The following is a 14,352-nucleotide window of genomic DNA, read 5'->3' as shown; positions in this document are numbered from 1 at the left end:
TGAACTGTGGTGTTGGAGAAGACTCTTGAGAGTCCCTTGGACTGCAAGGAGATCCAACCAGTCCATTCTGAAGGAGATCAACCCAAGGGTTTCTTTGGAAGGAATGATGCTAAAGCTGAAGCTCCAGTACTTTGGCCACCTCATGCGAAGAGTTGACTCATTGGAAAAGACTCTGATGCTGGGAGGGATTGGGGGCAGGAGGAGAAGGGGACAACCGAGAATGAGATGGCTGGATGGCATCACGGACTCGATGGATGTGAGTCTGAGTGAAGATGGACAAGGAGGCCTGGTGTGCTGCGATTCATGGAGTCGCAGAGTCGGACACGACTGAGCGACTGAACTGAACTGAAAGGAGGTGGGGGCAGGTGGCTGTTCAGATATAGAGTCAGTGGCAACCTCTGTGGGGACCTCTTCCTGGTGACAGCCACAGCAACAGTGAGCCTTTGCTGACTTTCCCGAGCTGTTAGTTAGGGAGGGAGATTCCCTAATTTCCCCACTGGCCTGGCTCAGTGAACATGGCTGGCCGAGCCTCTCTGGGGAAGGGCCAGCAGCTGCCTCCTGCCACTGGGAACCAGAACGGGCCTTCTCACTCAGGTTTAGCTTCTCCGGTCTCTTTTCAATGTTTGGGGCTTTTCCCCAAGCCGAGGGGCTCCTCTGTTCCCTCGGAGACTTCTCTTCCACACTTACCCAGCGTCTGACCAGGTCATTAATGGTGACATTTTGCTGAAAAGAAATCTACTGGCATCCAGGCAGGGAATGAGTTGTAAATCCCAGAAAGCTTCCTAGACACTTACTCTCCACTTAAAATATGCTACACACACACACGCATACACATACACACACGCATATACATTCACACATGCATACACACACACACACAACCACCCACACCCACCCCATATACTATACACACCCAAACACTAAACACCCACTCATACACTCACACTACATACACACTCACACTACACACCCCTACCACCCACACCCACACCCACCACACACATACCCACATACTATGCACACTCATACATTCACACGACACACATACTCTACACACCCACATACACTCACCTATACACCATACATACATACGTAATACACCCACAACCCACACACACACCAGGCAACACACACACACTCAAATGCATTACTACAGTCAGTTTGACAAATTAACTTTAATATACAGATACAAAACAACAAATATAGATTCACAGCATTTACAAGAAATCATTCAAATAGCATTGTAAATAAAATTTTTTTTTACAAAAACTTCAGAGAAAGTACATACTTGTCGTGCAAGCAATCTTATACAACACACGTCAGCTGACAACAGCTACGTCATCAGTTGGGAAGCTGTCACTTGACAGATAACATCGTCTTGATGTTGACGAGTTGGAATTGAAGGAACAGGGCCTGGAAAGCCTTGAAAAGTAAGTCAGTCAAACATGATGGATGTTGATATTTAAAAAAAAAAAAAAATAGACCAATTGTTAAATCACAGTTACAGTATCTTCTAAATAAATTCGTGCCAGATACCTAATAAACAACAAAGAAGGTAATGTTAAGTTTGTCGTCACTAAATGTGCGTCCAGTGTTCTAAGTTCCGGGTTTTTTCCAAGATCAGATGTTTTCTACATGTTATTTTCAGAGTCTCTTCAATTCCACCTTTGTTGCATACATCCTGAGAACAGCATTAGCCAGGTGACATTTTAACAGGAAGACAATTTGTAGGTTAAGATTATTATGGGGACAACTTTGGGGCAGTCTGAGCTTGTCGTGTGCCCAGCATCCCTGGCCAGGAAGCCACATTGATCCATAATTGTTGGCACTCAGTGGTGAGGGACACGTTTGTTTCTCTTCTCCCAGACTTCCCTGGCTCAGGTGGTTGGGCTGCGTGTCCCAGCTGGGTAACCGAGTTGATCTGCGTCAAGAACCAGCAGGCTGGGCTTGTAGAGATTCCTAACTGATAAAGTGCTGGGTTGTGGCTTCTACCGAACATTTCTGTTGTGAAACAGGTTTTGGATTAAATGCACTTTTGCTCTGTGTCTAGACAGCAGCGATTGTAGGATCTGGGAGATTTTCTGAACAGGCATGGAGCTCAGCCTCTGTAGTATGAATAAAAAGGCATGGCAAAATTCAGAAGTGGGGTGGGGGTGGGCAGATGGGGGATGACAACAGAGATGTTTCCAATAACATCAGGTCCGCTGGATGGGGAGAGGGGTGAAGATCAGATCAGCTGAGAGCAAACACACAAGTCCCAGGAAGAGGCTGGCAAATCACAGCTGCTTCTTCCAGTTTCCAAGCCAAAGACAAGGATGGTACTTCTCCAGAGCTTTAGGGATATCCCGCTTTATGATAGCTCACAACCTATTGCAAGACCGTTCTACATTTTAGGCTTCATCAAAACCGAGAATGCTGCTTTGGACCTGAGGCCATTTCCCAGGTCTTTCAACAAAGTTAGCAGAGACTTTAACTTGAGTAACAGAGTAAGTGAAATTTATCACAATGTTATTCTATCTTTCTGGCGGGCAGGTCCACCCATATTATGCAGCGTAGGGTTAAAAAGAGAAATAACGGCAGGACAGAGAGAGTGAGATTTCCAGAGAAGTCCATACACAATCTGGACAGGAGGCTGTTTGTTTTGACTCCCTTTCTCTCCAAGTGGGATGAACAAGGAATCAAGAAGGAAGTTTGGCAAATGTGAAAACAGTACCCTGGCCTATCTATTCTGCAGGCATCTGCTAATAAACCCAAGGCAGACACACAGATTTAAAGAGGTCAAAGGATGCTACATCCTTTTAAATGTATTTTAGTGATTTTTCAGATCACCTGGAAACCCAAGCGGGAGTCATCTGGGATGGACATCTGACCAAGCGGCTGCTGCTTGTACAGAGAGGCTGGGGGGGTGGGGAGTGAGCAGCCTGGGGCACTCATGGCTCCTTCATCCAGAAGCCCCAGGGGAAGGAAGAGAGGGGAGCAGGGAGTCGGGGATCGGCCAGGAGACAGACCAGGGCTGCCAACAGCACCTCCATCCCTTGGTCCCCGTGCTCTGGGGGTGGGGGAGCTGGGGGAACTGGGGGAGGTCAGGGGAGATGAGGGCCCACTGGGTGCTTCTGCACTGGAGCCGAGCCCTCACTGGAAATGTAACATGAGCAACTGATCTGCCTTCCTTCTTAAAGTAATTCTCTTTTATTAAAAAAACAAACAACCAAGCAACCTAACCGTCCACAACTGCCATATACACACAAAACTCAGTTTAGCACAGAGCGCCTACAGTTTCTTCTGGGGGCCCCACGAGAAGAATATATTATGCCTTGTTAGTAAAAAAAGGTCAGTTATATAAATGCAACTAGAATGGAGACATCTATTCAAAAAGGAAACACACACACACACACACACACACACACACACACACACACACACACGAGGAGCCACAGCACCTCCCGGAAAGCCCCCTCACAGAAGGGGCCTTCATCCGGGATCCCGGGCCCGAGGTGCCCAGAGGGAGCACCTCCTTGGGGGGGCGGCTCTGGGACCACACCTGGAGGCTCAGGTATCCCCTGTTAGGACAGCACAGGTGTGTTGATGCTCAAGCAGGGGCCTGGTAGAAAAGAGGGACTTCCGTGCTTTCAGCATCACAGGGAGATTCTCAAGCAGACAACGCCAGGGCCTGACTGGACCCCCGCCTGGAAGGGGATGGGCGGCTCTCCTCCTGGCACCTTTACGAGTATTTTCATCAAAATTTACGAGACAAAGGCAGGGGGGTGACCGCTGACAGGTGTCCGCCATGTGGCCCTCGCTGGAGAAGACTGCTCTCTCTGGACCTGTTCAGGTCTCTTTCAAAAGAAACACATCTTCAGAAACCTGTCGACGTGGGCATCACCACACTGCTGGCACTACTGCTTGGGTTCATGTGGCAAACGGAGGAACGTGGGGGAAGCGGGCCCCTGGAGTCCCCTGCATTTGCAGCAGCAGAAGGGCCGTCTGTGTCACTGTTGCTGCATCAGGAAGGACAGACGGACAGGCACTGGGTGCTTTTTGAGCTGCTGCGTCTGCACGTTCACTTTATCGTCAAACTAAGGGGAATGGGTTTTCTGTTGCAAATGTATGTGTGTGAGCAGGTTTGTGGGTTCTGCCCAGGCGATGGCACGCGGGAGGGGACTTGTGTACACAGGGAGCAGCGGGTCCCCCTCCCTGAAAGCCTCTGTGTCTCTGGGGCACACAGGTCTCTGTGCATCTCGGACCCTGGACTGCATGCAGACGCCGTCCTGGTCTCCCCACCACCAAACATGGAAGAGGTGGATTCAGAAGACGCCAGGCACCCCAGGACCCCTGCGAGGCTGCAACACCCTTTCCCTCCCACTAGAGGAGAGGGACAGCCCCAGCACCGCCCGCCCCTTCAAGACGGGAAGGCCAGTGACCGAACCCCCCTCCTCCTGCTCCTCCGGGAGCACAGCGCCCTCGGTCCAAGCCTGGACCAGCTCGTCATCAGCGATGCTCCTGGGGCCCCGCCCAGCGTAACTCTGGAACCTGATCCGGCAGCCGGGCCTCTCCTTCCCCAGGCGGGGCCAGGTCCTGTCCTCGGCTGGAGTGGGGCCCCAGGGAGGCCTCTCAGCACCGGGTCCCTGGGCCCCGGCCGCATCACTTCCTGAAGGGGGCCAGCTTGTTGAAGGTGTGCCAGAAGAGCGACGGCTTCCTCTTGGGCTCGGCCAGGGCGAACACCTGCTGCTGCGGCAGGCTGCTGGGCACGGTGACGTGGCGCTGGTGAACCGGCCGCAGGCTCTGGAGCGGCGGGGCCGTGGGGCAGCCGCCGTAGCCTGGGGCGGGGGTGCAGAGGGACAGCCACTCAGCTCACAGGTCAGCCCAAAGGGAAGAGCCCCCCGCACTCCCCGGCCGACCTCTAGTCACATTTACCAAGAGGACCCCAACGGCCGCCCAACAAACCCACTCGGATGCTGCGTGCTGGACACAGACGGCCTCCCCAAGGCCTCACCTAAACCTCGTCCCCGGACGGCCCCGGGGGGCCCCGAGGCCGGGAAGGAGCTGGAAGCCCGGCACTGGCGGGGCAGGAAGTGGACGCTGCCTGGGGGGAGTGGCAGGGAGGCGCACCGCCGGCTGGAGGGGTTACTGGGTTTCTCTGAGCCTCGGTTTTCCAATCTCGGAGACAGGGGGTACAGTGCCCACCGGTTGGGAGTCGGGGGTGGGTTATGAGAGTTGGGTGAACGCAAGTAACTTGCTTAGAATTGGTGGCACCGACGCCTCATCAAAATAACCAGAACTGTTCCTTTAGAGCCGGCACTTTAAACCTGCGCACCAGTGGTCCGAAGTGAAGTGAAGTCAAAGTCCCTCAGTCGTGTCTGACTCTTTGCGACCCAGTGGACGATACAGTCCATGGTATTCTCCAGGCCCAAATAATGGAGTGGGTAGCCGTTCCCTTCTCCAGGGGATCTTCCCAAACCAGGGATCAAACCCAGGTCGCCCACACTGTAGGCGGAGTCTTTACCAGCTGAGCCACAAGGGAAGCCCAGGAACACTGGCGTGGGTAGCCTATCCCTTCTCCAGGGGATCTTCCCCACCCAGGAATCTAACCGGGGTCTCCTGGCTTGCAGGCGGATTCTTTACCAACTGAGCTGAGGGGTAATAAATAAGCTAAAGACCACAAGCTGACTGTGATGGTCAGCAGGAGAGGAGGACAGAGCAGGGGTTCTGGAAGGCGGGCTCTGTCCACAGGCTCCCCTTGTCCCTGGCAGGAGAGAGAGAACGACAGAGGGAACTCAGGGAAGGGGCGCAACGGGCGACCCGGGAACCCTTAGCGCTCCTCCCAGCTGGCTGCCCTGTGGAGAACCCCTCTCTTGCCACCCATGCCCCTGCAGGCTCAGGGCGCAGAGCTGGGGGCCTCAAGGCCCCCGCCCCAAGTTAAGCCATCTTACAGACGCCTCTGCACACGGGAGCACGCACTGAAGTCCGTTCAGAACCAAATGCGGGTGGTTTTAAACCGTTCGTTGCTTTCATCTGTCCTTTTTAACTCACACTTGTCTCCTCCACTCAGAGTGGGTCACACGTCACAACCTCGGGCATTTCTCCCCACTTTAATTCCAACACTGACATACACTGAGGAGACGAAACCATCTGCGAAACTCACCTTTTGACTTTCCGTGTGCTGCCTTTTGAGCATTTAACATGGCGAGTTTCTTCTGATTTTCTGAAATTTCCATTCCTGGATTTAGACACAAATGTGGTATGTATTCAGAACTCATGAAGACATTTCAGGATATAACCTGCACCAAACCCACATTAACCCTGAGGTCCTCTCTACAACCAAAGCAGAGAGCCTCAACTGTTAAGGAGGCAGAAGGGGCCGGAGAGGGCAGACAAGGAGGAGGGCTATCACCTGGATGGCCACCCCACCGGTTCCCACGCTGGGACCCCGTGCGGAGCGACCTCTTGTGTAAACCCAGATGGACAGACACACAGGGCCTCCCTCGCTGTCCCCCCACAAGGAGGGTGCTGGGGGAGGCCAAGCCACCGGACCTGTGAAAGCTTGGCTTCACCCCAAGCAGAGGTGACATCTGAGCCAGGGGTGCTGGCTCCTGCACCCCTACTGCAGACCACATGGACAAGGGCCAAGGGCAAGACTGAGCGGGGCCGGGTGGCTGTGCTGTTCTGGGCAGGCTCTCCACCCTGAAGCCAGAGACCTGAGCTCTGTCTGGGCAGCTGGCTGGCCTGGACCCACTGCCAGGACCCCCTCTACCTTCTGCAAAGGTAGAATGCCCTGGGCCTTGGCCCCTCAACACAATTGACCCCTGTCCTGACAGGCCCTAGGGTCCCCTCCAGGCTCCAGACCCTAGACCTGCCCAGCCCTCCACCTCCTTTCCGGTCTCCACACCTGCCTGGTTCACGATGCCAGGATGCATCCAAGCAGGAGACACCGGACATACGCGACAGGCTAGGCAAGGCCGGGTTGCCTATCTCACCCCACACGTGCCTGGGCCACAGGCCTGCCAGCCCCTGGAGGACACATTCGCTCCTCCCCCTCATCTGCTCGTCCACCCATCCCTGTCCCCCAAGCCCCAGCTATATGGAAGCATGGCTGTGCCGAGAGGGGTACAGTCAGGCCTGTCTGAGGCAAAGCTGAGAAGCAATCACTGCTCTGCCTGACTGGTGAGACCTGGGAGGCTTCCCATGGATGAGAGTCTCTGTGGTGGACTCGTGTAAGTCAGGGGAGGCCGCTGAAGCCCCTCCTGGTTTCCAGTCAAGCTCCCCTTACAGCAGGGCCGACCTCAGCCCCTGAGGTCTGGGGGCCATGGGCTGCAGATGCCACCCTACACCCCACTGTCTCCGGGGCCCAGGCCTTGTCTCCATATGGCCATCTGTGTTCAGACCCCTGCCATGCCCGGGGTGGCTCTGGGCTGGGCTTGGAGACCTGGGTGTAGGCGGGTGGGGCGTCGTAAATACCAGGCCTGGCAGCTCCAGCCTTGGGGAGTAGGAGCTGAAAGACAGGAGGGGGCTGGGCAGGAAGCAAGGCTGCCTTAGCGGCCCTGAGCTCTGGGGCGGGGAGGCGGCTGCTGGGTCCGGACAGACTGGGCAGCGAGGTGGATGCACCCTGTGTGATGTGCAGAGCAGAGCTAGAGAGCAGACGTCAGGCTCCCTGTGGGGGTTGTTGGCGGGGGGGCGGGTAGTGTTAAACTCCACCAGCCATGCTCTAGGCTAAAAGTGGGCGGGGCCCTGGGCCTCAATTTCCTCATCTGTGAGACAACCACTGGACCCACAGCACCTTGCCCGGTCAGTCCCGTCAGTAAGTTCAGGAACACGAGGACCTGCAGGTGGCTCCCGGCCTCCTCCCCGTGGGGGTGAGCAGGGCCCCAGGCTCACCCAGCGCCCGGTCCTCCTGCACCCGCCGGCGCTCGTCCCTGAAGGCCTGCAGCCACCGTGCCTTGTCCTCGGGCTTCCTGGCGCAGAACAGGTGCACCTCGTCGCCCGTGCGGCTGGCCAGCCTGAAGGCGTTCCTGAGGCCCGGCCCGCGGGCACCGTCGCGGCCGTCTTCCAGGTCCACCAGCTCGACGGCGTCTGTGTCGGTGCGGCCGCGGTAGTAGAGCACGTCCCTGCGCAGCAGGTCCTTCTTGCAGAACACCAGCTGGTGGTCGAACAGGAAGAAGGTGCGCTGCTGGCTCCTGCCCTGCCGCGTGACGCTGGTCAGCTCCCCGGAGTGGATCAGCTCCGAGCTGCGCTCCAGGAGGTCCTGGCCCTGGGGGCAGGGGTGCAAGCACGTCCGAGGTCGCCTGAGGCGAGGTCTCCTCCAGGTGCCGGGGGTACAGGGGGACCCTGGCAGGAACCCTCTGCAGGCGGCCAGGTACATGGGGCCCACGTGTGGGGCAGGCCCCCAAAGGCCGGTCAGATCTCGCTGACAGCCTCCTCAGGTGGGGAATTTATCTTTTAGACTCCATGAGAAAATGTGAGCGAGTCCGTGTACCACCTAAGGGGTCCCCTCTATCAGAGAGACCTGGTGAAAAATGCCGGGTGGAGGGACCCCACCGGGAGCCGAGAGGGCGGCAGGCCTGGACAGGCCCTGGGAGCGCGGGGGTCCCCTGTGGCCGGGCGCTTAGGCTGCAGGCAGGGAGCTTCTAAGTCAGTCAGACAGCAGCTCCCCGCATAACCAGCTCAGGGCCCCGGAGACAAAAGGCCAGATGGCACGAGGCCAGCAAGAAACTGGTAAGCTTCGGACAACAAACAATCCCCGAGACGTCAGAGTGCAAGGGCAGGAGGAAAACACACTTCTGTAGTATTCAGGTTGGATCTAACCCAACATAACTTTACGCTATTTGCTATGATACTGGCCTTTAACATTTTATTCTTCCTTGATCCCAGTTATTATACACAGTATTTTTGGAGGCAAAGGATCCTGACTGTGAAATACTAGCCTGCAGGGATTCTGTGCCCCAGCTTCCTCATTCATGGAACAGGAGGCTGAGACCCAGGGACTGTGAGCACCTTAAAATAGTATTTCTCTCCAGCGCTCACTGCTGTCACCCGCTTTAGTTAAAAAAGTTCCACTTCCTCACTGCTTGGGGAGAGTGAGTTCTCTGACAGCTGATCAGAGGTGGGACGCCCCCTGCTGGATCTCATAGCCATCTGCACGTCACCGGCTTGTCCTTGGTGATGGCCAGGGGCCCATTCTGCTCCCTCACCTTTCTGTGCCTCGGTTTCCCCATCTGATAAATGGGGTAATAATAGTTCCTACTCCCCAGGACTGTTGAGAGGGTTAAACGAGTTCATGTATTTAAACGGCTTAGACCAGAGCCAGGCATGTGTGTATCCAGTACAAGTACAAGCTCTAGCTGCTGTCACTGTTCTTTTTATAAATAAAAGCGTGCATGTATGTGTGTGTGCATATGTGTGTGTGCGCATGCTGGACCACCACTCAGGCTGTCTCACACGGTCCTCACCAGCCCTGCAGGTGACACCTCTCCTGCCTGCCCCTCGCCTTACAGATGGAGCATCCCTCTCGTCCAGGTCATAGGGGACGTGCACTCCCTCCTCCACACAGCCTGCTGCTCTGTGAGCGCGCTCCAGCCGCCCTCATGGAGCCCACCATCAGGCAGGAGGGAAAAAGGATGTACCCAATAAACTGATTATTGGGTACTCTGAAGACGCTCTTCAGGGTACTTCCCAGTGGAGGTGGAGGGTCAAGCATTTGACTGCTAACTTCAACAGCGTGAATCAAAACATCACACCATGGAAGCGAAGAGCAGAGGGAATCTATCACAGGTTGTAAAGTGTGTCATCCCACCAGGGGACCACAGGTGGGGGGTGAAGGGGGGTTCGGTGCTGAGGGCGGTGGGCTCCAACTTACCTCCCAGCCCACGATGGACACCTGCCACCGTGCGATCTTGTCTATGCTTTCCAGCTTGCGTTTCCGCTCATTGATCAGGCAGGCAACATTCTTCATGGCCTCGTATGCCGCCTTTATATTTTCGTAATCACTGCAAAGTAAGCGGTTAATTTTAACCATGTAACAGGCGAGGACACATGAAGCAACACGCTCCACCCTGATTGTATACTGACAGCCTAGACAAGATGGCCTCTAAACAACAGCCACTGTTCCTCCATGAGTAGGCTACAGTCCGCGTAGGCTAAGGGAGCCGACCAGATGCCAGCAGAGTTTTCTGGAATAAGAATGTCATCAATCATTTCCCAGAAACCACAGTGAATGAAAGCAAAGGCCACAAGAACTAAGTTTTAGTCACAGTGATGAGGGGTGATTTTCATTAACAAAGAAGGGACAGGCCTCTGTTTGGCTCCGGTCCACACAGAGCTAGTTTCCTCTGTAAAGTTCTGTGACGGTCACCACTCATTCCAGGAGTGATTGGCTGAGCCTCGTCTTACATGGGAGGACATGAGTGAGTTGTGTAAATGCTGACCGACATTTCCTGTGTCCGAGCACCTTCATTTCTGGTGCTTTCCACACACTGTGGTCAAACAAAACTGCCACGTCCCCCTGCCCAGCAGCCCCTCAGACCCTGGAGACACCGGGAAAACAGAGGCTCTGGTCTGCACACAGGCTGCAGGAGAGCCAGCCTGGGGCCAGAAAGGTTTACATGCAGCTCTACTTCTGCATTGACACTTCCAGTTCAGTTCAGGCACTCAGTCCTGTCGACTCCTTGTGACCCCATGGACTGCAGCCCGCAAGGCCTCCCTGCCCCTCACCAACACTTTGGGGATGTAGAAAGCAATAGCCTGGCTAAGAGCTAAGTCTTTCCCCCAGCACTTTCCTGTGTCTTCCAGGACAGCACAGCCCCAGGGTCTCGGGTGGACTGGACTGCAGTCCTTCACAACCAGGAAAAAGCCCTGGGAGCAGATTCTGCTATTTACCAAACACTCCCCACCCCACTGAAGCTCCAATACTTTGGTCACCTGATGCAAAGAGCTGACTCACTGGAAAAGACCCTGATGCTGGGAAAGACTGAAAGCAAAAGGAGAAGGGGGCGGCAGAGAATGAGATGGTTGGATGGCATCATGGACAATGGACAAGAATTTAAGCAAACTCCTGGAGATAGTAGAGGACAAGGAACCTGGCGCGCTGCAGTTCCTCTGTTTGCAGAGTCAGACATGACTTAGCAAATGAACAATAACCTCACCCCCATCTCCAGGCAGATCAGACCCCTCCCTCTTCAGACAGAAGCAGAGGAGAAAAGAAGAACCAAGTGGCACACAGGGGTTGCCAAAATAATGGGAGCAAACCTCCCAGAGAGGGCTCCAGCAATAAGGAAAAGTATGCAAAATTACTGTTTTCTACAATTTTTTTTGTACAATTCCAGAAAAGAGACAGAATGTAATGGTCTTTTAAAATATTTTGGTTTGTTTTACTTCAGATGAGGAAATGGCTTTTTGTCGTTTCCCTTAAAATGATTTTTTTTAATGAAACAAAGTATGCAAATGCTTCTCAGTGAAAAATGCCCTTAAAAAGAGAAAAATTAAGTGCTGAAGGGCGATAAGTGCACTCCTGGTATAGCTTTCCCATCTTTCAAGATGTTCTGCTTCCTAAGTTGCATTTTTATTTTTTCTGGTTCCTCATCATGACGTCTTTTTATTCTCTTCAAAAAGATTTCTTCAAATTTGTGACTTGCCTGACTTTGCTATTTTTTTTATTGAAGTTTTCTGATTTTCCCATCAGGAAAAAAAAAAAAACAACAACCAGCTTCTTTTTAATTTTTTTCAACAAACTCCTTTCTCTTAGTCCTTTCATCTTGATTCTTTAAACTAACATCATTGTCTGGGCATGTCGTTAAGCGACCCTGCTCTTCCCTTCTACCTTCCATCTAATTGTGAAAAGCCCCCTTTCCCAGGCCCATCTCTCTGCAGGAGTCCAGCGGCCGAGGACAGAAGAATGAGCCGTCCCCAAACCCTGCAGGGCGGGCGCTGCCTGGAGAATCTGACTGCTCTCAGGGCAACAGACAGATGTTAAGCAGAGTTGGTGGTCTGCTGCAGCAAATTCCTCCAGGCACTCTCCTCTCCCGGCTCCCTTGGCTCCCTCTTCCCAATGGACCCCTGTCCTTCGGAGGGCGGCAGGCGGAGGGAAGGCCTTGTGCTGGGACACAGATGTCAGGGACAAGGTTTGGTTTTCATAAACACAGAAGCATCATCCTAAAATACTGCTGGACGACAGCTGCATCCCCATTGGCCCTCAGCTGTAGGCTGCTGAAAACTCATCGAGGGATCATTGCTGTAAGCAAAGGGCACCAAGCAGCCAGGCCTATGGGGGAGACCCTCATCCACGTCCCAGAGCTGAACGAATGGATGACAGCTGACATCCAATCACAGCAAGATCAGACACGGTTCTGTACACGCTGAAAACGAAAGCTGCTATTCGAAAGCAAAGGATACTTTGGGGGGGTCCTTCGGGAGAATTCACAAATAAGCCCCAGAGGGAGGTGAGCGTTCAGTAACCACAACCAGAAGCCCTGTGCTCAGAGCCAGAGGGACAGGGTGGGCGGGCTGGGGACGGAGCAAGCACTGCACTGCACCAGAACGGGGTGGGAGCCCTGCAGGACCTCAAGAAGCCGTGGCCCCTACTCAACATGCCCTGGAAACTGCCTGCTCCTTCAGGGATCCTGTGTGTCCTCCCCCGTATAACGGTACTCTGCTTCCACGAGGTGTAACAGTGTGACGCAGGCGGCCCTCCGCGTCCAGGTCTCTGCCCCCACCTGTGCTCCGGCGCGGTGTACTTGAGCAGCTCGGCCAGCTGCAGCGGGTACTTGCAGATCTTCTGCACGGGCGTCAGCAGGAAGCCGTCCAGCGCGATGTCGATCATCTGCTGGAGCAACCGGCAGGCCTCGAAGAAGTGCCGGTAGCGGCGCTGCCGCATCAGGCCTGCCAGCTCCGCGCAGGCGCCCGGGTGGTTGTTGCAATACTCCGAGTAGATGGCGAAGCCCTCTTGCTGGGGAGGGCATGGAGCCGCGTCAGCTCGGGAGCTCCGGCCCCGCGAGCGCTGAAAACAACAGTCCCCGCCCGCCCCGCCCCCCCCCCCCAATCCCGGACAGGGGAGCCCGTGGCGCCGACTCCTCTATGTGGGAAGGGGTGGAGGGGAAGCTGCGGAGAACACAGCATCCCCCCGCCCCCAAACCGGCCCCTTCCACGGACCCCCAGAGGGTGTGGCAGGGGCACAGTCCTCTCTGGGGGGCGGCGCCCTCCACGTCACCTGGGACAAGGGAGAGGCGTTGGTTTCTGCCCTGGTTGCCTCCTGCCCTCTGGTGGGTTTCTCCTGGTGACCAGGGGGACGCAGAGCCCTGCCTCAGGGTAATAGGCCTCCTTCCTGGGCTGCACCTGCTGTTCACGTGCCCACCTCCTCCCCGGCTGCCCCCCAGCCCGGACTCCCTCGGGGCCCCTCCCAGCCACCTCCAAGAAGTTACTCCACTAACTCCAAACCCCAGAGAAGTGAGAAGACTTTGAAAAAAATAAAGACCTGGGGTATTTAGGTCAAGATGAACCATATAAACTAATCAGCTTAATTTGCAAGTGGCGCCTCCATCCTATGGGAAGTTAATCAAACAAAGAAATAAAACAGAAAGGGACCCCTCTTCTTTGCAAGAGAAACATTTCTAAATTACTTAACTCGATGTGACGTTATTAATAAGAAGTAAAAGGTGACGTACGTGCTGAAGGAAGCAGGACCCTATTTCACTCAGGTGAGGTTCCTCTTTATTGTACTGCTTCTCAAGGTCTTTCAAGAACTTTCTTTGGAATCTGTAAATGTCTTCAATGTTTCCGAAAATGGTGGCCAGTTGTGCAACCGAGAACATTGCCGTGTGCTTACGACACTGTCTAATGTAGCCCTACAACACAGGAAAGCAAACTCTTTTTTATGAATCTAGGAATTCACAGAAATTATTTCAACAATACTGCTTTTGAGGGCCCAGAGACAAGGTCTAAAGAGTGGGCTTTAAAAAAAAAAAAAAAAAAAAAAAATATATATATATATATATATATACACACACACACACAATTTATTTTTTAGTTTTGGCTGTTCTGGGTCTTTGCTGTACAAGCTTTTCTCTAGTTGCGGCGAGTGGGGGCTACTCTCTAGTTGTGGCATGCAGGCTTCTCATTGCAGTGGCTTCTCTTACAGCCGAGCACAGGCTCCAGGTGTGTGGGCTTCAGCAGTCAAGGTGCAGGGGCTGAGTTGCTCCAAAGCATGTGGGATCTTCCCGGACCAGGGAATGAACCCATGTCGCCTGCATTGACAGGCAGATTCTTTACCACTGAGCCACCAGGGAAGCCTTAGAGTGAGTTTTAACTAGAGAAAATTATATTAACCTGAGGGGGTCCCTGATGGGCTAATTATACTTCCACAACTAA

General features: G+C 54.1%; 1 protein-coding gene across 5 annotated transcripts in view; it reads right to left on the bottom strand.

The window, feature by feature from the left end:
- Positions 1-1,160: 1,160 nt before the first annotated feature.
- The window catches only part of SPATA13 (spermatogenesis associated 13), a 106,413-nt gene continuing 93,221 nt past the window's right edge, over positions 1,161-14,352 (bottom strand). For all 5 annotated transcript variants that reach the window (XM_069602285.1, XM_069602286.1, XM_069602288.1 and 2 more), the window contains 6 exons: positions 13,650-13,829; positions 12,702-12,934; positions 9,851-9,980; positions 7,873-8,245; positions 6,143-6,217; positions 1,161-4,817 (listed from right to left, as the gene is read on the bottom strand). In XM_069602285.1, the coding sequence (XP_069458386.1) occupies positions 4,642-4,817; positions 6,143-6,217; positions 7,873-8,245; positions 9,851-9,980; positions 12,702-12,934; positions 13,650-13,829 (1,167 nt within the window). In that variant the 3' untranslated portion in view covers positions 1,161-4,641. The remainder of the gene's footprint in view (positions 4,818-6,142; positions 6,218-7,872; positions 8,246-9,850; positions 9,981-12,701; positions 12,935-13,649; positions 13,830-14,352) is intronic.

The sequence above is a fragment of the Ovis canadensis genome, chromosome 10 (genome assembly GCF_042477335.2).
Source record: "Ovis canadensis isolate MfBH-ARS-UI-01 breed Bighorn chromosome 10, ARS-UI_OviCan_v2, whole genome shotgun sequence".
Taxonomy (NCBI): Eukaryota; Metazoa; Chordata; class Mammalia; order Artiodactyla; family Bovidae; genus Ovis; species Ovis canadensis.
Note: the sequence above shows the minus strand (reverse complement) of the source record. Positions and strands in the feature narration are given on the sequence as shown.